Source organism: Protomyctophum bolini (assembly GCF_963924005.1).
Source record: "Protomyctophum bolini genome assembly, chromosome: 18".
Classification (NCBI taxonomy): Eukaryota; Metazoa; Chordata; class Actinopteri; order Myctophiformes; family Myctophidae; genus Protomyctophum; species Protomyctophum bolini.
Genome location: NC_137879.1, coordinates 29,478,064 through 29,499,379, shown reverse-complemented (window position 1 = coordinate 29,499,379; position 21,316 = coordinate 29,478,064). Strand labels below are relative to the sequence as shown.

General features: G+C 42.9%; 1 protein-coding gene across 1 annotated transcript; it reads left to right on the top strand.

The window, feature by feature from the left end:
• Positions 1 to 1,812: 1,812 nt before the first annotated feature.
• polr3e (polymerase (RNA) III (DNA directed) polypeptide E) lies at positions 1,813 to 20,825 on the top strand. The gene is made up of 21 exons (XM_080789429.1): positions 1,813 to 2,007; positions 3,197 to 3,299; positions 3,720 to 3,770; positions 4,046 to 4,123; positions 5,314 to 5,429; positions 5,549 to 5,631; positions 6,180 to 6,287; positions 6,576 to 6,622; positions 6,730 to 6,849; positions 7,152 to 7,237; positions 7,442 to 7,486; positions 7,690 to 7,781; positions 8,105 to 8,225; positions 9,029 to 9,110; positions 9,241 to 9,300; positions 9,407 to 9,564; positions 10,847 to 10,908; positions 11,566 to 12,080; positions 17,829 to 17,906; positions 18,127 to 18,252; positions 18,896 to 20,825. The coding sequence occupies exons 2-21, from the start codon at positions 3,261 to 3,263 to the stop codon at positions 18,950 to 18,952; spliced, it is 2,124 nt and encodes a 707-aa protein (XP_080645555.1). The 5' UTR covers positions 1,813 to 2,007; positions 3,197 to 3,260; the 3' UTR covers positions 18,953 to 20,825.
• The last annotated feature ends 491 nt before the right edge of the window (positions 20,826 to 21,316 follow it).

Genomic DNA, 21,316 nt, shown 5'->3' with positions numbered 1-21,316 from the left:
TGCCTTTTAAAAGAGCACCACTACTCGGGTCACTCGGGTGCTATTGTTTTAACGCATTAACAGTACGGAAATGTTGCTTCTGTTTGTAGAGGAGACTGAAGATGTGTGAACGAGGTGCGAGGGCTGTAAACAAGGAGAACAAGCAAGGGGTTTGGGGCCCCCCTTGTGGGTGCCAAAGAACCCGGTTTGGAGGTTGTGCACACTTTGCCTCAGTGCATGTAGCCTCGGTCCCAGGCTTACTCATCTGCGAAAAGAAAAGGTGCAGGTAGTTTGCCAAAAGGCACAGGTTGAAGCCAGTTGAAAAATAGTCCTTGGATGATGCAGAGATTACGTGTTTTTTTATTCACCTTTTTACATAGACCAATGATCTGATGATCAAACTTCTCCTCGTCTTTCCAGTGTTCTTCTGGATGTTATTCTCCAAAACATGCTGCAGAGTGTAGGAGGAAAGTAGGAGGAACTCAGCTGGATTTGAACTCACAACCTCAGGCTTAAATGGACGTCTTCTTAAAAAGGGTGCCACTGAGCCCTCTGTGAAGTTTTACGTTGTTCTTCTTGGGACCATGTACAGAGCATGTTAATGGTTGCTGTGCATCAAATGTGTCTTTTATTGCTTTTAAGTCTTATCATGGATTTTAATCACATAATACAGAGGAGAAACCATCACAGAACACAGACAGACTGGTAGCTAAGTGGCTGTCCACATGATCCAGATGTTGTGCGTTCAAATCTCACTCTGGTCTGGCGTTTACTCTGAAACTTTACTTTGAAGAAAGAAGAAGATAAAAGCGCCCGGAAATCTCACTTAGTCAGGCTAAGGTATAGTGATGGTGCAGTTGGTAAAGAAAAGGACCCTGAAGTCAGAAAATCACTTTTTATAATTCAGGTGTCATAGTTTTAGAAATATAGTGCTTTCAAATTTGAGACTTTTATAATGGAGCTCAATGGCAGATTCTGGCACGTCAAAAAAGATCACTTTCAACTAGAAACTCCATTCACACTTTTTATTATTATTACTTACTTACTTACATTTCAAAGTAAAAAGTTCCAGCATGTGTCTCCACAGTAAGCTGAATTATTAATTATTACCATTCTGTCTTGGAATCTGTCATCCATCTTGGATCTGTTATCGATTGCAACTGCGCAACAGCGCCCCTGGTGGTCAGGGTTGCGCAGCCGAGACAGAATGGATTGAAACAATTTTAATTGAAAACTACGGACGTACTGGTTATAAACGCATTGCGCACATAAACCGGACAGGTGGGACAGCAGGGTAAGCACCTTAGATTTAGCATTTGTACATGTTCAGAGTAGCTACGGACTCAGAAGCAGCGGGGTTCGGGCTCCTCAGCATGGGGCATGAGACTAACCTTAGACTCTCGTTAGATTGAAAATGTCAGAATCGATAAATACATCGCCGCGTTCCGCGGATCAGGCTAGAACCCAGGCTAAAAATACAAAACTACCCCAAATTGTGAAAATAGCAGAGCTACAAACCAATAACACGTTGGGATCTCGTGTATGAGTTATTTGTGCTGTTTTGCTACTATAGATATGCATGTAGGTAGCGTGGCCGAGCGGTCTAAGGCGCTGGATTAAGGCTCCAGTCTCTTCGGAGGCGTGGGTTCGAATCCCACCGCTGCCATACGTTTTGCGCATTCCGCTCGGAAGTCCTACAACACGCTGATTCATTACCTCACACTCCATTCACAATCTAAACAAATAATAAACCTTTGCAATTGAAGTTTCTAATTTCTAAACGAGTATGCAGGCAAGGCAAGAATAGTGATATAGTTTCGCGGTGCATTGTGGGGCACAGGCAGCTCCTCCCCACGTGTGTGTGTGAGAGTCAACATGGTACAACTATAACATCAGCAGTTACTTTATACTAGCAGAGAAAGAGAGAGACAGTACAATACAGTACTGCAGTACCACAGCAGCCCTGCATCAAATAAACTCCACAACACGAATGAGATAGCAAAAGAAGTCCCGCTGTGAAGTGTGCAGGTGAGAACCACATCAAAACAATGCTGTCGGAGACAGTGCGAACACAAGCTAGCTGAGTAAAAACCCACCACGGCCCTCCTGCTTGAACGACTTCTATTATTATGACTGGCACGTCCAAGCAGCATGCTAATATTTAGCTAGCTTAGCCGCCTGTCTGGCTAGATAGCCTAGCTGCCTCAATGTACACTGCATCTTGGCGTTATTGGCACGAGGAATGGGCCGCTTTGGATCCGTGCAGCCCACGTTGTTGCCAATTGTTCAGGACGTAAAATACAATTTGAGGTTTCATTTGCAGGACAGCTTAGGGCCTGAGAGGGAGCTTCATGGCTAGCGTGGAAGCTAACAAACTGACGTTACCCAGCCTCCAGGCAGTGTCAGCTGTAATGTGCTGTAGATAAACCTAAAGATGTCTGTATCAACCTAAAGAGGTCTGTGTCCATGTATGCTTGAAATGCACCAAATGATCGCAAACGAGTTAAATGCAAGCGTCGTATGCTGCTGGCTGACATGTAATGTTTAATATAACTCTGGTCCAAGCTATTTCCATGTTCTTGCAATCTTGCATCATACCTTTACCTGTCAGATTGTAATCTCTTGCTATAATACACTTGGTGTCTGTAGTTTGTGTACAATTACCTTTACCACATGATTTTGTCTGACTGTAGTGTTGGTCTACTGAACGTTTACCTTCCTTAGTCAGCTAATGTGTCATAAGGATGGGACTTTACTGACCCAGGATTTTAGCTGATCTTTGTTTGGTTCAACCTTGTGTTTGACTTGGGGGGTGTAAGATTCCGGGTCCTTAAGGATTTCCTCTAATTACTTAACAGTTAATTTAATGATTCTTGCTGGCAATAAAGGGAGTTCTCAGTTCCAAATGGTCCCAGACAGGTCTAACTCTTGAGCGTTTACAAATGGAATCATTGGGTCCATTTGGTTCCATTTGTACACTGTCAGAGTTATGGTGGTCCACTGGATATTGTCATTGTACAGCAGCAGATGTGAAGTCCAGCTTAAAACCGGTTCTGGAAACCAAATGTGATGGAACCGATTTGTCTGATCCGTTACCTGCAGTTCCTCGGGTTCTGGATCCCAAACCTATTTGTGGCCCTGAGCCTCTATAAGTGGTTAACCTCCTGACGGGTCCTAAATCCTGTATGTATTCTATGTTTTCTTTTTGTGGGTCTAGGTTGGGTCTCTGCGGCTGATTGCCATCCACATCTCTTCCATCCCCTCACTCTGTGTCCTCCAGTATGGCAAGCGGGGAGGATGATGACCCCATTGTAGAAGAGGTAGCACCATCAGTTTGAAATGTATTTTATGCTTGAATTATACAGTACTTGATTGAGTGGGGTGTGTCACGCAAACTGAGCTTGTAAATCTGATCTTTTTGGTGCATGACATGACCACAAACACAACTATGTTAAAATCAAATCTTATCTAATCAGTTACTGTAGACACGGCTTCATTCTGGCTGTGGTTGTAACGAGTATACTGTAATATAAGTATAATAAAAGCGTATTACTCTCAAAACAACGTTTTGGAAAATGGACATCACATTGCCCTTTAGTTAATTGTAGTTGACATGGAAGTAGTTGGTTTTGACGCTCCGTATTAAGACTGGTCAAGTGTGGTCAATGGTCATCATCATAAACACTTTTTGCTTTGGATGTAAAAAACTAATCTTGAGTCAACTTTGTCTCTGTCTTCAGATTGATGTCTATTTAGCCAAAAGCCTTGCAGAAAAGCTCTATCTCTTCCAGGTATGTTTATATTTTTTGAGGGGTGCTAGCCCCTCCTATATTCAGCTATATTGTAGATTCTTGCCCTAACAAACATTAAATGCCATTGACAATGAATGGAGAATTTACATCATATGTGGACAATGATAAGAGCGCCCCTCACTTCTTTCTTTTTTTTTTACATGTTGACAACATGCCCCAACCCTCTAAAAATCTGAATTGATCCAGAGGGATTTGTTGTGTGATGTTCAACTTCTGTAATAGTCATTAATACTTTATTTGTGTTCTCCACACAGTACCCAGTCAGACCATCAACTATGACCTATGATGATGTCAATCACCTATCTGCCAAGATCAAACCCAAGCAGCAAAAGGTAACGCCACCTACACCACATCACTGTCGATTCAGGTAGGTGGGGTCCTCAAACCCACCTGCCTCCCCTTAATCCAAAAATACACATTATCAATTAATCCCAAAACAGAGGTGTGTGTGTGTGTGTGTGTGTGTGTGTGTGTGTGTGTGTGTGTGTGTGTGTGTGTGTGTGTGTGTGTGTGTGGTGAGACGTGAAAGAGGTACCGCTGGGAGTAGGGGCATACTCGCTTTAAACATGTATGACTGACCAAAATCAAATTGGGAAAAGTCCACTGGCAGATCTTCTTATTGGGAAAAGTCCACTGGCAGATCTTATTTGAATATCACTGAAGCTAGTAATGGACTGATGGTCTTCAAATGTGTGCATTGTTGTTGGTTTTTGGTAGGCCACCTTGGTGTCACACAGTTTGCATTTGACCTTGTTTTCATTCAATTTTGTGTTGGTTCCACACAGAGCTTCTCATACCTGCCAATCTTGAGTACCGCAGTGCATAAAATGTAAAAATAAAATGTAGTACCGGTATATTGATTATGAAGAAAATTATAATGGGCTGGTGTGTTCGACTGAGGGAAGAATACCGGCTGGCAAGTGGCAATGTATAATATTTCAGAAGTACCATACCGAAGTACCCTTGTCATCCATTTCGCAGAAATTGTTCATACATTGTAGTTGAATATTTGCCTATGATGACATGGCCAGAATAGGGATGCTATGGTTCATATGATTAAATCATAGTTTGATGATAATGGAATGTAAGGCAAAAGAGGGTACAACCCATCAGTGAAGTGATGGTGCTCAGATGGAGGGGTTCACTCTCGACCCTTGCCCCTGGTAGCCCTGCTGATGTTGTTTGATGGTTGGTTTGGACTATTTTAGGCTTCACCCCTGACCAGGCCTCCCCTTTCAGACATGTCCATACACACACTATCTGCTGTTGATGTTTTTGAAGCAGAATCAATGACACTGGCTACGTTTACATGGACAGTTAAATCCCCTTTTCATTCAGAATAAAAGTTAAATCCTATTAAAAGTTGTCATGTAAACACCTACAAAAACTTAAATCGGAATGAATTTGATTCGATTTTGATCATCCAAATAGCATAGCACCGTGAAACATGTCTCAAAGTTTCTCTTTTAGCACATAAATGAACGCATTCTGTCGCTAACATCTTGTGTGTACAATTGTGCAGGTTGAATTGGAGATGGCCATCAACACAATGAGCCCCAACTACTGCCGCAGCAAAGGAGAACAGATCTCTCTCAATGTGGACGGCACTACTTACGATGAGTCCAACACCTACTCTGTGTACGTTTGCTGTGAGAGACGTGCTGCACTCGCACTGCTAAGAAATACATCTCCGTGCCACCGTTGAGCTGGCTGCATTTACAATGCAAAGGACTGACTGAACATTTGTTTCCCTGCAGGAAGATGATGGACAAACAGACATTCACCTCCATTCAGGCCACCACCAACACCTCCAGATATGCAGCTGCAGTCTTCCGCAAAGGTACAGTACAGATGTTGTAAACTAGGGCAACTAGTCGACTAGTAAATCCAGTGTTTGTAGGCCTCAAGATCAGCTAGATTATAGTTATAGTACACAGTTTTTTAAAATACAACTATTATAACCCCAGCCCCCCCCCCCCCCTTTCTTTTGTTCCTTTTTCTTTTTACACAAATAGTAGGGAAGCGAACGCAGCTCGTACATATTTGGGTTTTGGACGTATAGCTGCTTTGGGGACTCCTTATAGCTTATATGGTTATGGCTGAGTCATGGTGACGTAACAGCGGGACAGACACTTCTGTCTGTGTGTGTGTGTCTGTACAAATCACTCAGCTCCATATATGGGCACAAAGGGGGGACACACAGACACACAGACGCACACACGGACAGACATGATCTGCTAGGTCTCATAGTAAGTGCTCACTGCGTTTGCAATTAACGCCTGGGCCTTTATTTATAGGGGAAAGGTGTCAGAAATAACGGTGTCAGGCATAAGGGGTTAAAGGGATATAACAAGCTAGTGTCGGATTTTGACGCTTTGCTGTCAACAGGAGAGCTCCACATCACGCCTCTGCAGGGAATCCTTCAGATGAGACCCAGCTTCTCCTACCTGGACAAGGCTGACTGCAAGCACAGGGAGAGGGAGGCCGCCAGCAAAGGTGTGGTTGACATCATCTCAGAGAGAGAGCATCGTAGACGGATTTGTGGAGCATTGATTTCCCAAGCCAGCATTTAAACGTAGACTTGGTTTTTGAGGCCTATTTTAAATGCCATTGACAATGAAATTCATTTTTTCAAATTAATTGAATGAATCGACAATTTTGAGTGTTTGTGTAAACACAAACATTGCGGATTGAGATGAAGTATGATGATGATAAGAGCGCCCCTCACTTCACACGGGTGTAATTTTATTTATTTATATTTATTTGTTTTGACCCCTTCTCTAGGTGGAGACTCGTCTCAGGAGGAGGAGGATGAAGTCAAGGCCATTACTGTAGGATTTTGAACCCATAACATTTACACGCAGTATTTAAGGCTCTATATTTTACTGTACCACGTTGCCCCTGGTCCCTCATCCTTCTCCCTCCGTTCTCTCTCCAGGTGAGGTTTTCTCGTCCCGAGTCGGAGCAGGCCAGACAGAGGAGGACCCAGTCCTACGAATTCCTCCAGAAGAAGCAAGCAGAAGAACCCTGGGCTCACCTGCGCTACCATGGTGTCAGGGTAACTTAAGATTTATTTATGTTCCTGTTCACCACTGATCATATGTATGTAGCCTGGTAAACCATCCTGGCCGTTTGAATTCACATTATCATGCGTCTTCTGCAGACCAGTCTGGCCCCCAAGCGCTGGGTAGGTGCGACCGGGATGGTTTACCAGCCTCGATTGTATGTACAGTGCATTCATAAAGGAGCCGTTAGGGAATGTACTCGCCTCGCTGAATTTCCATACTCGAGCCATAATAGATTAATTATTTGATTGATCAAAATGATCCAATCTCAGCTGTCATAGTTGTTGTGTTTCAGGACGGGCGGTCGGAGCATGAGAGACAGTATCTTTTCTGCCAGGCCATGGACGGGGCAGAGAACTCTGAGCTGGTACAAACTTCAAAGTACGTACAAAGAGTCATTCTGAATGTCACATGTCCGCCTTTAATCACATTCAACCACCTGGTATCCTTATTTTGGGTATGAGGTTGATTAGGGAGCTGGAAAGACAGAGAACCCTGTTACTGAACACTATTGTACTCATTTGCTTCTATCCCTCTCTCCCCCTCCCTCCCCATTTCTGATCCATTTCTCTTGGCTTTCCACAGGGAGTATCTGGCAGTGCTTATGCCTCCGGTGGCAGAGGAGAAAGTGTAAGTATTCCTTATTCCTGTAGGAATTTTTTAAACACTGAGATCTACAAGCTCACAAGGTGATGCATCACAACGTGTTGTGAGCTTGTAGATCAGCTATTTTCACTGTGCAACACAATTGTACGACAAAGTATGAACTAGGGCAAGATACTGTATGACATGAATTGTTATCCCTGATGTTCCTTCTTTACTTGCCATTTCAGGGTGGTCCCTGTTGGACCCAGCAACGTCTTCTCCATGGCTCAGCTCCGAACACTACCTCTGGCAGATCAAGTCAAGAGACTCATGAAGAATGGTATGGTATAGATGTGATAAACTGTAAATTAAATAGAAATGCCAACAGTTAATTTACAAACACTTGTTTGATATTGTAAGTGTAGCATAATGCAGGTTAATTACGTTCTTATTTCAAATATAATTATAGTCCGACATTTATCCTTGATGCTGACCAATTCAGTCTCGCCTAGACTTAATTAGTCTGGCCCCTGACTTTGTTGATAAATGCATGGCAAAAAAAAGCAATTGTAATGGATAGAATAATCACTACGAAAATAATGGATAGTTTGCAGCCCTAGTCGTTTGATAATAAATTACATTCTCATGTTTTCTGGCGTCTAGTCAAAGTGATGCCATTTGCCAACCTCATGGGTCTACTGGCCTCAGGCACTGACTCCACCTCAGTACTGCGCTGCATCCAGCAGGTGGCACTGCTGGTTCAGGGAAACTGGGTGGTGAAGAGGTGAGAACCAAGCAAGCACACATGATGCATTCAAACACACAGAGAGCCTCTTCTCACATTCACAAAAAGAACATGAATGTGACAGTGTGTCTGATGAGACTTTCTTTATTTACACATTATGAATGTGCCGATTATAAAACATTGGAGTTATACCTATTTTCAATGTTATTAACACATTCAGGACGGGAACCTCTTTTGGTGTTCTAAGGATTATTACCGGTATGTTATATTTTAGCTATGGAAAAATAGCAGATCTACAAGCTCATAGCGCGGCACCAAGTGCCACGCTACAAGCTCGTAGATCTACTTTTTTTTTTTTAATCTTGAAAATGTGTCGCAAATCTTTGAATATATATTCTTTCAACGTTTTAAACTCAAATCTTTGCTTCTGGGGGGGGTCCCTGGAAAAACATATTTTCAGATGGGGGTCCGCAGCCAAGTACAGATAATTCGGGGAGTCCTTGACATGAAAAAGGTTGAGCACCATTGACATAGAATGGACCTTATGGGTCTGCAACTCTGAGAGAGTCCATTTGGTTCCATTTGTACACTTAAATTAACATTGATTTTACAATAATTTGGGGTCTCAGAGATGGAAATGCCATTGAATGGTGGTCCGTAGCCTAATGCATATCAAACTGGGGGTCCTTGAAATTAAACGGGTTGAGAATCACTGCTAAAGCCGTACAACTCTTCTCTTATGGGGGTCCCTGGCATATCTTTTCAAATGGGGGTCCGCGGGCTAATTAGTGTCAATTTGGGGGTCCTTGACATGAAAAAGCTGGTTTGTTTTTTCCCTCCAGTGATGTGCTGTATCCTAAAAACACCTGCAGTCCACACAGTGGGGTACCTGCCGAAGTTCTGTGTCGAGGCCGGGATTTTGTGGTGAGCCTGACGAATGGAACCACGGGTGCATTTGATTCCATTTGTACACTCTCAGAGTTAAATTGAACACTCCGGATTAGACTGTGTAGTAGCCAGTACTTCAGTGATTGTGTGTCTTTCCTGTCCATAGATGTGGAGGTTCACTCTGGAACGATCTGTAATGAGGAAGGAGATCGCTGCCGTCATCAAAGTAAGAATGGATTGTAGATTTTCTTTTAAACCTGACGAGCCACTGGTTACGTTTCCAGCCCAAGTGACGACTACTTATTCCTTCCTTCCCTGCGTGTCCCTCTCAGCTTCCTCCCGAGGACGTGAAGGAGTTCCTGGAGCAGATGGCGGTGCCTCGCGTCAACCGGGGATGGGAGTTCCTGTTGCCTAGCGACGCGGAGTTCATCAAGAAGCACCCGGATGTGGCCCACAGGCAGCACATGCTGTGGCTGGGAATCCAGAGCAAGTAGGTCGAGGAGTGCAGTCTTTTCCCCCAAACACTGGGTCGGCAGTCTCTAGGGCAATGGTTTTCAACCGGCGATCCTTGGAAGGGATTCCAGGTTGTCCCCGTCTAAATGATGGAGAGTTGGTAACCAAATGGACCCTTACAGATATTTTAACTCTTGAGAGTGTAAAATGAATTGTTCTCAAGAATTAAATACTTGTTAAACATCTGGATGACTTAATTTACAAGAAGTCTACACAGTTAGAGAATGTAGAAGAATTGATATGTTGATCGTTTGCCTGTCGTCTCTCCCACATCAATAGAATACAGCATGGAATTGTAGACAAAATCTTATCCAACCAGAACAAAATGTTGTTTTGAGACTTTGGGTATGAGAGGCCAAAGCTCATCAAATGGTGGTCCATGGCTCAAATGCTGACTAAATGAAAAGGCCTGAAAACCACTGGTCCACTGGTCATTGGTTCTCAAACCTTTTGATTTCAAGGACCGTGTGAAGTGAGGGGCGCTCTTATCATCGTACATCATGACGTAAAATAGACACTATATTTGCTCAGACACTATGACGTAAAACTTTACTGTTTATTGTTTGTGTAGGACAAAGTTTGTGAACATACACTAAAAGCTGGTAATAGGAGGGGCTAGCGCCCCTCAAAGCATATATTTCAAAAATTCCAACATCTTTCAAAATAATTTTATAAACATTCCAAATATAAAACAAATTCCATAAATATACCTTTAAGACATTGTGAAAACCTTGTAGTTGTAGCTTGTGTATTTTGTGGCTAATGTTTGGGTTCTCGAGCGGTTTGGGAACCCCTGGACTAAACGGTGTAACCTAAGCCCAACACACACCGGGTGCGCAGCAACGCGGCAAATAGGAACAGTGGTGTATCGGAGCGTCAGGCGAGGCGTCAGCGCGCGTCGGACGCCGCCGGTGTGGGATAGGTTCATTGAAAATAACGGAGGCGGCGGCGTTCGCAGACTGTGTGTGTAGAGCTCTAACATGACTCTGGTAGAGACCATGATGTGTGTTTGTTAGGAAGCATCATGGTAGAGAGAGTTATCTGTGGAGAATGGATTTGATTGCTATTCATCTGTTATCCTGGTTTGTTTGCAGCACTAAATAGGTTTCCTTTGCACTCTACTTTAGTTGTAGAGACTATTTACCCTGTCTCTTGTTGACTAGGATCATTCATGCTGTTTCTTGCAAGTTGCTCTGGCGAAGTTGCTCTAGCGACCTTAATCAATCTCTATGAATCTTAAATTGTTTCCCTCTCCTCAGGTTGGAAAAGGTCTTCAATGTCTCTAAAGAGGACTTCATGCCAAAGAATGCATCACAGCCAGGTATAAATTGAGCCATAACTGGTGCTCTGTAAAATTATGCATTTTTAATGAAGGCTGCCAGAGATTCTGTAACCTCTATTGATCGGGGTATCAACAAGTTATTCAGGAACACTGCCATATTCCCACTTTGTATTCTGTAAATCCTTAATCTTTGTGCTCGACTCTCTTAGTCTTATTTCCCTGGCTTCTAGATAAGCTTAGTGCTGTGTTGGCTGCCTGACTATCGTTGATTTAGAATACAATCTCCCATTTCATCAACTATCCCCTCTGCCATGTCTAATCTTTCATATTGTCTGTCTTAAGTTCTTTCTTAATGTTGTCTTCACCATGTGGTTGTGTGCTCGGGCAGTTTCTTTTTTTTATGCCTGGCCTGGAATTATTTTCTAATAAGCCCGTGGTCGTCTTACTGACTGAGCAAGGTTTGGGCTACATTTTACCAAGCTGTGGGGAGCTCAATAATTAAGCTCCATGAATTCAAGGCTTCATGGGGTGTGTAATTGATAGTGTTGGGTGAACTACTCCTTTAATTGATAGTGTTGGGTGAACTACTCCCTTAATTGATAGTGTTGGGTGAACTACTCCTTTTAACAAAAAATGTTGACCTTGCAGGAAGTCTGAAGCCTACGTCTGTTTTGTTTCTGTGTTTCCCCCCCGCAGATCCTCTGTACCTCAGCGGGGAGCAGCGTCTGAAGACTGCCCAGGAGCGCGTGCGGGAAACCCTCCCGTCGCTCCAGAAGGACCTGAACGCCAAAAGACAGGGCGGCGCCGGCGGACCGGTCGGCGAAGTCCGGGTCAAACAGGAACCGGTCAGCGACGGCGAGAGCGAACTAATGGACACCTCCCCCCACTCCTCCTCCTCCCCCTTTCTCAACGGAGAGGCCAACGGTTACCCCAGCTCCGTCTCCCCCGCCTCCTCCTCCGCCTTGGACCACCGCACCACTAACGGGAGCGGCGCGGGGAGCCCCGTCACCTCCCCTCCCCCCGAACTGCTGGACTTTGTGTCCAAGACTTTCAGGAAGCACGTGGTGCTGACGCTGTGCGAGCTGAAGAGGCTGTTCAACCTGCACCTGGCCTCCATGCAGCCCGGAGGGCACATGGCGTTCCACGCCGTCTCCGACCGCCTGCTGCAGGACGCCGTGCTGCTCAGCCAGTGCCGACAGATCCTGGTGCCTGTGAGTATATCTGTCTGTCGCCGTCGTGACGTTTCACTTGGCATTTTACGTTTTTCGTACAAATGGTTGTGATTAATGATTTCAGTGCCGTCGGGCAGAAACCTCTTATTTACGTATTTTTGTGTTGTTCTGTAAATTACTGGCCTACTTCATCACACTACAGCGTCACATAAAAGTATCAAACGTGGCAGATCTGCAAGCTCGCCTCGAAACATCTTGAGCTTGTACTTTTGCTATTTCATTTGAATCCTGAGAAGTAACAGTTTTGGACATATGAGGTTTCCACCCGACGGACTATTTCATTTAGTTTTTGGCATTGAAAAATTGTGAAATGTGTGTGTGTGTGTGTGTGTGTGTACGATGTTTTCGTAAAAAAATATTTTAGGGATGCACAAGGGAAATTCTTTCTGCCTAAAATGCATTTTTAGCCATTTTCTGCCGAATATTTTCTGCGGCCGAATATTCGGTGCATCACTAATTTCTTTATATTACTTGTACATATTTAATCCATACATCACGCACGTATATGGTATACACTATATGGTATACACTAGTATCTCTATAGTCATGCAATCAACACAAATCTGTCCGATTTCCCATATTCCATCCCGATTGGCTAAAATTGCCTTTCAAAGTTTACAGGATTGGCCCTTGAACAAAATGCCTCAAATCCTGAATGCACAGTCAGTGCAATTTGAGGGAAATTTTGCATGCACATTCTTACTAGGCCGAGGAATAAATCCCACCCTTTTCACATTGGCCTGTTATAGCACCAGCAGCAGGTGGACTTTTGCAAAACACATTTTTGGAACAAAATGTCTCAAATCAATCTACATGTCGAATTGCAAGAAATAGCACCCTTTTCACATTTGCCTATTATAGCGCCACCAGGAGGCCACAATAACTTACCTAGCCTGGTGGAGACCTGTGCTCCGAGGTGCACTTTTTCTAGTTGACTACCTATTTAGATGGATGGCAGTTTTTTTTCTTCTTTTTTTTCAGTTCGGTTTTCTTAGTCATGCTGTCGGGTGTAAACCTTGTACTGTATGTCCAGAAGACCAAAACCCATACCTTTCTGATTATTACCTGTACTTCTTATAGTGAATAACTGAATATTATTAAAATGGCCTATCTACAAGCTCGCAAAGTGTTGCACATTGTGATCTTGTAGATTTCACTACTTTAGTGTGACACTCTCGTAAGGGCATTAATTTACAAAACAAAAAAAATCTATCTGCAATGCATTCCCATACATGCTAAGAATTTATTTAGATGGTGTGATATTTGAATGGATGCATGTCGTACACGCACTTGTTTTCTTATCACTCTTGTTTACTGGACCACTTCCTCCGATGTTTGCTGACTCGGGTTCATGCGTCGGTCATTATAAAGCTTCCTCTAAATGTCTAAATTGTAAATGCCTAAATTTGTCCCAAGCTGGGACTTAATTGTCATGTGGTTAGACTTGAGCTGGTAAATTCACCAGCTCTGTTATTTTCTTTGCCAGGGTTCTCTAAACTCAGTTTTCTTTCTTTTGTACATAACGTATTAAGTTGCGGTAGATCCTGTTAGGGCTGTCACGATTATGACATTTTAACTTGACTAAAATATTTCCAATTCATGATTTTAATAGTTTTTCCGTTATTAAATATCTATCTTCTATCTATAAATGCACCAAGTCTCTGTACGTCTGTCTGTCTGTGTGTAATCCACGTAACTCGAGAAGCATTCGCCCCACCGACTTCAAATTCGACACACACATTCCACACCACCGCAGGGGGTCCAGTGGCCGGTGTCGCGTCAGTCGGACCCATGGTTGTCCAGAACTGCCCCAAAAAGGCCTCTGCCTGGGCTTTGGATAGGGCCCCTCCCTGCCCAGGGTCCATATATGGAGCTGGCCTGTTTTTACATCATTCTGACACCTGCATAGACTCCATATTTGGGCATGCCTTTCAAAGAACGCCATTTATGGGCATAAAAGGGAGACGGACAGTCGGACATAATAACTGGGTAGTGGGTGGTGCATCCATTTCCAACTTGCATCGTTCCAAGTAGGCCAGTGCCCAACGGGCACAGCTGTAGAGGCTCCAACGCATAATATCTGGGTGGGGAATGCATTTCCAACTTGCATCGTTCCAAGTAGGCCAGTGGGGGCCCCACGGGCACTAGCTCTATAGTTGAATAAATAATTAAAAGATTCTGAATAAAAATTACATTTCTGTTTAGAATCGATTTTAGCCTTTTCTAAACCCAACTTGCACTGGGAAGACGGATTTAACATAATTACTTACTAGTACTAAATAGTACTAATATACTTAATTGTGGAAATGGCTCAAAACCCATCGCATCGTTACATGTTTTGAGCTTGTAGATCTGCTATTATTTCCACTATTTTCTTTTTTAATATTAAATTATGCATTTATTTTTTAATTAAAATGATTGTCTAGAATAACTGATTAATGTCTAATACTCTAATTGTGACAGGCCTAGACGCTATGCTCCTTCCAGTCCTGGTGGCTGACCGTTGTATTGTGTGTGGTGCAAGCCCTTGTCTCTTCTTGTAATGGAAGCACAAGTGTTTTGTGGGGGGAGAAACGCCATTGATTGTGGCGTGGTGTCCTGAGGACTTGTCCCGTTTATGATGGAACATATCACCTGTTGGCGTGTAACACTAGCATTGTGGCACTCGCATAACTTCAGCTGTCATCTGATATCCAGGTTTCATGGTACGATACAGTAGTAACTTTATCCTGGACATTCACACTTAATATAGATTCAGATAAACGGCCTTGTTTTGTTAGAAAAAGAAACATGTATTATGTTATATATGTATTTATGTATACACCATTGTTGTTTCCCTCTCCTGTAATGTCTGTGCTAACCCGGGGTTCTTTTAAAAAAACAAAATTTTAAAGTTGGTCACAAAAAAAGATAAACGGCCTTCTCTACGGGAAACAAATTGAATGGAATGTTCTTCTGTTTCAGTGAATGCGAGTAGTATTGATATCAGTGGCCTTTGTTTGAATTTGACGACCCTGGCTTGTGTCCCGTGCAGCTGAAATTACCTGAGCAAAGGGGAGGGGGGGGGGGGGATGTTATATCTCTTTCCCACTGGCAATCCACCTTGAACCCGACTATCGGCTTTCACAAACAGAATAACGACATTAACGGTCTCTTGACTTGTGATGGCTATACTCAGAGTCCTTGGCAGGCAGTAAAGCCTGTGTTATACTTTGTTGCGTGCGGGTGCACACTGGAAATGGTGAACTGAGGAAGAATTTAGGCCTGATTGTTTTGGTACAGCATGTCTTATCGTTGTAGCAGGCAGGTAACTGGTCTGAATGATCCCTGTGCTCGAACTACAATACCACCGACATGAGTGTTATTGCGTTCTCTGGGTGCCAGTTTTCAAACCTGTGTTTATTTCTCAGGACACATTGAAGGGAGGGCTTTTCTTAACGCTGGTGCTGTGTTAAAGGGTACATGTTGTGTCTAGTCGTACAACCTCACCGCTTTAGTATTGACATTTTACGACGCTGCTGCATCTTCTTAAAAACAGTGATGGGGTCATCAATGATGAGGCCTTCAATGATGGGGTCATCAATGATGGGGTCATCAATGATGGGGTCATCAATGATGAGGCCTTCAATGATGAGGCCTTCAAGCATGACGCGGCTCTTTGGAAAACAGCTGGTGTATTTCTGAAAATAAAGTAAAACCAGTGGTGTACTACACTAGGGACAGTGGTGTATACTGTAGTGTAGTACAGTGGTTCACAAACATTTTGGCTCGTGACCCAAAAGAGAAATTAGACGTTTGCCCGGCCGGGGACCCAAACCAGTGAACATAGCAGATCTACAAGCTGCCCGAGACCCAAACTAGTGAACATAGCCGATCTACAAGCTTCCCATGTGTCGCTTCACGCTGCATTGCAAGCTTGCAGATTGGCTCTTTTCGCTACTTAACATTTGTTTTCTAATTTCATAGATTTCTCTTTCATTTCTTCATGTTTTATTTTTATTTTTTTAATGTTTCTTGAAAAAGTTTAGAAATTATAATAAATAAAAATAAAAGTATGCCGGAAACAAACAAAAAATAAGGACCCATAAAAATGTGTCTGCGACGCACAAATGGGTCCCAGTGACCCAGTGTCTGGGAACCAGTGCTGTAGACTGTACATAACGGTAGTGCGTGTTGTTGGCCCGGGGACAATGCTCTGTGTGACACACCCTCCTGTTTTCCTAAGTAGGCAGGGCTGCTGCAGTGCGGAGCTTCAAGTCATAGGTCTTCGCTCTTACCTCCGTCTGTCTGTGTCCTGGAAGCTAGAGGATGTTAAAAGGGGAGGGGGGAGGGGAGTTGACCTGATGCCAGGTCTATTACGCAGCATCTTATTGGCAGACAGAAGTAGGTTACGCTTGAGGAGGCTTATAAACAGCTTAGGTACCCAGCCAGTAGTACTACGACTTAACCCATTCTGGGCGGGAACCCCTTTTGGTGTTTTAAGCATTGTGTTGTACTTTAGCTATTGTAAAATTGCAGATCTACAAGCTTGTAGGTCTGCTATTTTTGAAAAATTGTGAAAATGTGGCACAAATCTTTGAATATATTCTTTCAGAGCGAGCGTTTTTAACTCTCATACTTTCAGATGGGGGTCGACAGCCAATTACATATATTTTTGGTGGTCCTTGACATGAAAATGTCTGCCAAACGACTGACATAGTAACTAGGTTTTTCAGAAAACTGTCATGATTTAGAAGACATTTTTGTAGAATCGTCCTCGGGTCTAAATGGGTTAAGCTTAACACTTGCTATCTAATTGTGAGGGTGATGCCCATCTGTCCATAGAACCGTTTCTATCCACTGTTTATGTCTCTTAACGTGTAGGCTGGTAGAGTGAAAAAAGAGCAATCCAAGTACAGAGCCATACTGTATATATAAGTATAGAGGGTTTATGTCGTTAAATATCTGAAAATACACTTAAACGTGAATCTATCCTAATAGAAAGGATAATGTCTGAGAGTGTAATCTGCAACATAATTCTATACAATCTTTACTGGGGGTCCCTGCTCAGCTAAGGGGTCCTTGGCTTGAAAAACATTGAAGACACCTGGTGTTGAGTGTTTGGTCTTCCTGGTTAGGTCTGTTTTGACTGGGTCTGTCTGTACTCTGTACTAGCCCGACACGAGATTAGATTGACTAATAATGGTTTGCTGTAGTTGCTTCCCAGAATAGCCAGTCTATTATGCTTTAATTTGATTCAAAGATGTGTTTTTAGCCTTGTGAGAATGAAAGCCTTCTCTTTTATACTTTCCCCCTGTTTTATATTAATGTATTAGTCAATCACTGGTCCAGTGCAACCAGTTTCTAATGTGGACAATTGCCATAAGCTCCCTGTTAGGGTTTGCTAGAACAAAACAAGTCATTCACTTTTCCCTAGGGATGGGATCCTTTGGAATTTGGTCTGTTACTCTGAAAGTGTCCTTTTGGTTCCTTTGGTCCACTGGTATTGCAATTGTATAGCAGACGCGTCGTTAAGTCCACATACCAGCTCTGACGGTGTGATAAACCGGTTCCGGAAAACGTTTTCCAAATGTGATGGTTCCTCATGTCGGATCCAGTTCCGAATCCCAATCCTACTCGTCCCATGTGGATTGACCACAGGTGGCCAAGGGATTAAATGTTCCAACTGTCAAGTTCTTATGTTCTAACCTTGGTTTTATTTTTGGTTTTATCCATTTCTCCTTCCAGTTTCCTGCTCAGACATCTCTCGCCCACGATGAGCAGAAAGTGTTTGCTCTGTGGGAGAGTGGCGAGACCTTCGATAAGGTAAGCAGCATGGAATAATAACACTTGAAAAGGGAGGTAGACGATTTATTAACTATACCAAAATCATCATCGTACTACGATTGGTTCCATTGATCCAACAACAGTAAATATGCTCTGATAATGCATGTGGCCCAAACCAGTGATTATGGCATTATGAGACACAAAAAAATGAACTATATCTGTTCTGTCGTCTTTGCTTGCTATGCGTTTCCTCCTTCAGCACCGACGGCTGCTGTACGAACTGTTCTCCAAAAACTACCGGGTCAGGAGGAACGTGGTCCAGAACAGACTGGCCCAGGAGTTCGGAGAAGACGCCACGAAGGCAGACACAGACCGATTGCTCAAGGTGAGACCAGCACAGGGCAGTCACCATTATGACATTTTACTCGACAATTCATTGTCACTCAAATAATTGTGCATATTTAATTGTTTGTTTCACTATTCTAACCATGCCGTGCTGTCCAGTTTTGACTGAAACTATTGACGAAAAATGTCTGTCGACTACATTTTTTCACTGATGAAAGCTAAATAAAAACTAGGCTGTATTGACAATTACGTCAACAAATAGAAACTAGACTAAAATGTTATGTTGGTTTGGTTTTTGTTTGGTTGCGCTTTGATGTTGCTCTCGGGTCAACTTGGGTGTTGTGCTCTGAAAATAGCAGATCTACAAGCTCACAATGTGCTGGTAGATTGGCTATTCTCGGCATGTAACCAAGTATAAAATCAGGCATTACGACGTTGGAAATCAGGGCCGATCACGTCATTTTCAAATGATCGGATCTGGAGCAAAAAAATGTGACCGGGACATCCCTAGTATCAATATTATATCCATATCATGAGATTAGACTGGATATTGTCTGTGATTTGGGTTAAAAATAAAACCAAATTATAGGAATTGGGAATCGGATCGGGAGGCAAAAAAAAAAAAGAGTCATCGGGGCATCTCTAATCCTAACCCACGCCACGCTGTCCTGTTTTCCTGCCAGGAGTGCTGCACTGTTACTGGAGGAATGTGGTACCTGAAAGGAACGATGCAGTCCTGACACTGAGAGAACCACACTCCTCCCACCCTGAACCTACCCCACATCTCTGCGGGTCGCACATAGGCGACCCGATCCAAAACACTTTTCCTTCCAGTCGAAGCGCGAGAGGGCTCTGCGAGGTAGGGACACTGCAGCCCGAGACGAGCCAATCACAGCTTCTCCCTCCCCGGCGCTCTCTGGAGAACGGACTGGAGGACAAAGATGTCGGACATCTGCTGTGCACAGAAGACGCGCGCTGTGACGTGAGCATGGTGGATGGGGATGAAACCTTTTTTTTTTTTTTTTCCCTTTCTCAATTTATTTAATTTCAAGGACCTCCATGACTCTTGAGAGTGTACAAATGGAACCAAATGGACCCTTAGGGAACGGTCACACCAATCTTTGATTCTTCCTATGCGGTGGTTTCTCTCGATGCTTTTCAATGGGAATGGATCTTTTTTTTTTTCTTTTTTTTTTTGCGGAAATCCACTAAATGGCAACAAACCGCTCCGTTCCCAAAGCATTGGCAGAATCCACCACAAAGGCAGAATCAAGTTCGGTGTGACTGCACCCTTTACGGGTCCATTTGGTTCCATTTGTACACTCAAGAGTTAATTGTGCACTCTCAGAGTTGGAGACCTGTAAGGGTCCATTTGGAACCTTCTGAACCCAGAGGGTCCCTGGACCCCACTTTGAGAACCACTTATGTAAATGATTTGCGTTTTGAATCTGTGACCTCAAATACCGTGTTTTTTTATTGCAAAATTTCGTTAAACTGAAGCTAGCTATTCAAGATTCAAATTAATTAGATTTTTTTTTGCCTAATGTGTGGCCTTTTGAACGAATAAAGCATACATTTCATTTGAATGCATCCTGTCATCCATAACTATGTCACATCGATCGAGGCCTTACGGATAAAGCACGTTACAAAAGAAGCTAACTTAATTTCCTTTTTTTGGGGGGGGAGGGGTGGTAAATCTTTTAAGTAAGGTTGCGATATTGTATGTCGACACCACCCCTCGTCACCATGCAAAGACATTGCAGGTTCTGAGGTTGAATGCATTTACACAATGGCCATATATTTGAGGTATATAAAAGGCTTAACAAGCCTGTTAAGTTGTATTTGAACAAAAAGATATGTAGAAAAGACAGATATTGTTTAAATGTCTGATTATGCTGCTGCAGTATGAGCAAAGGGTTATTCAGTGATGTGCCACAGAGCTCAGGTTTAAGGTTCTCTTTAGAGATGCAACAATTGAACAAATTAATACATTCAACGGATTATATTTTTGCACCACACCACACTGTACCACGAATTATAAAATGAGGCTTAAGTGGTTCCTCAGACTAATTGTCTATTATTTAAAATATATATATTTTTCAAGTCAATTCAATGATGTATAACAAATTTAAAAATAAATAATTGAGGCTTCTCGATTATTTAATTGTAATCGATAGAATAATCACTAAGATTATAATCCATAGTTGCATCCCTAGTTTCCATTCCAACACATTGCTACACCGGATTTGGAATTAAAACCTGAAAACACGGAGCTTCACGGCACATAACTGAACTTGATGGAAACCCACTTGGTTATAATGTTATGATGCCAATTTTCTAAGACAATTCTCTGACAATTTATGGAAATGCAGTTAATGTATTTTAATAGCTGAGTGAACTAAAAGTTGATGGCAATCATGCAATTTCCCCTCTGTCGCTGCTGACTCCAAAGTCCAAACACCACCGTAACCGTTAACCAGATGGAGGATCACATTCAGTTGGATGTGTCACGTTTGATAATACCTGGGTGAAACATGACAATGTGAATTATATTGAAGTAATCTTTGTAGGATTGCTTGCTGTGTCCGAATGTCTTTTGACAGATGCATTTGACGGTCAATAAAAACCTATTTGAAAAACAAAACAAACAATTGTGTCTAATTTAATATTTTATGCTGAACCATAAAATTTGAGGATGCAGGACTCTGTAGACTAGAGCATTGTTGGGGGTCTAAGTTCATGCCCCGCAATATGAACCTTCATTGAGGCCCCAGCCCCACTGTATCCTTAATATGAATTAAGGATACAGTGGGGTCGCTAACTTCGCTTAGCAAATTGCTGATTATGGTCTGGATTTTGAACAAAACGGTGCATGCATGAAGCCTACAGTGTGACTGTATGTGTGCAAATGACTGGATATGGTCTTTAGACTGGGTCACTCACACTGGTAAATTCTGAATAGAAAGCAGGCTTTCACAGATACTGAGGAAAGCCTGGTCAGACGAGGTTACATGTATATTAAACCTTAAAAGCTGGTCTTTCCGTGGTTCAGTAAACGGGGAAGTGGGAGCAATTTTTAAAACTTTTTAGTTGGAATAGGAACC

What these genes read in the sequence shown, in the direction of transcription:
- polr3e (XM_080789429.1), top strand. Translation starts at nt 3,261, where the DNA reads ATGGCAAGCGGGGAGGATGATGACCCCATTGTAGAAGAG. An exon ending in GGAAACTGGGTGGTGAAGAG is followed by an intron (nt 8,226 to 9,028) that starts GTGAGAACCAAG and finishes TTTTCCCTCCAG; the next exon opens with TGATGTGCTGTATCCTAAAA. An exon ending in GTGGCGAGACCTTCGATAAG is followed by an intron (nt 17,907 to 18,126) that starts GTAAGCAGCATG and finishes TTCCTCCTTCAG; the next exon opens with CACCGACGGCTGCTGTACGA.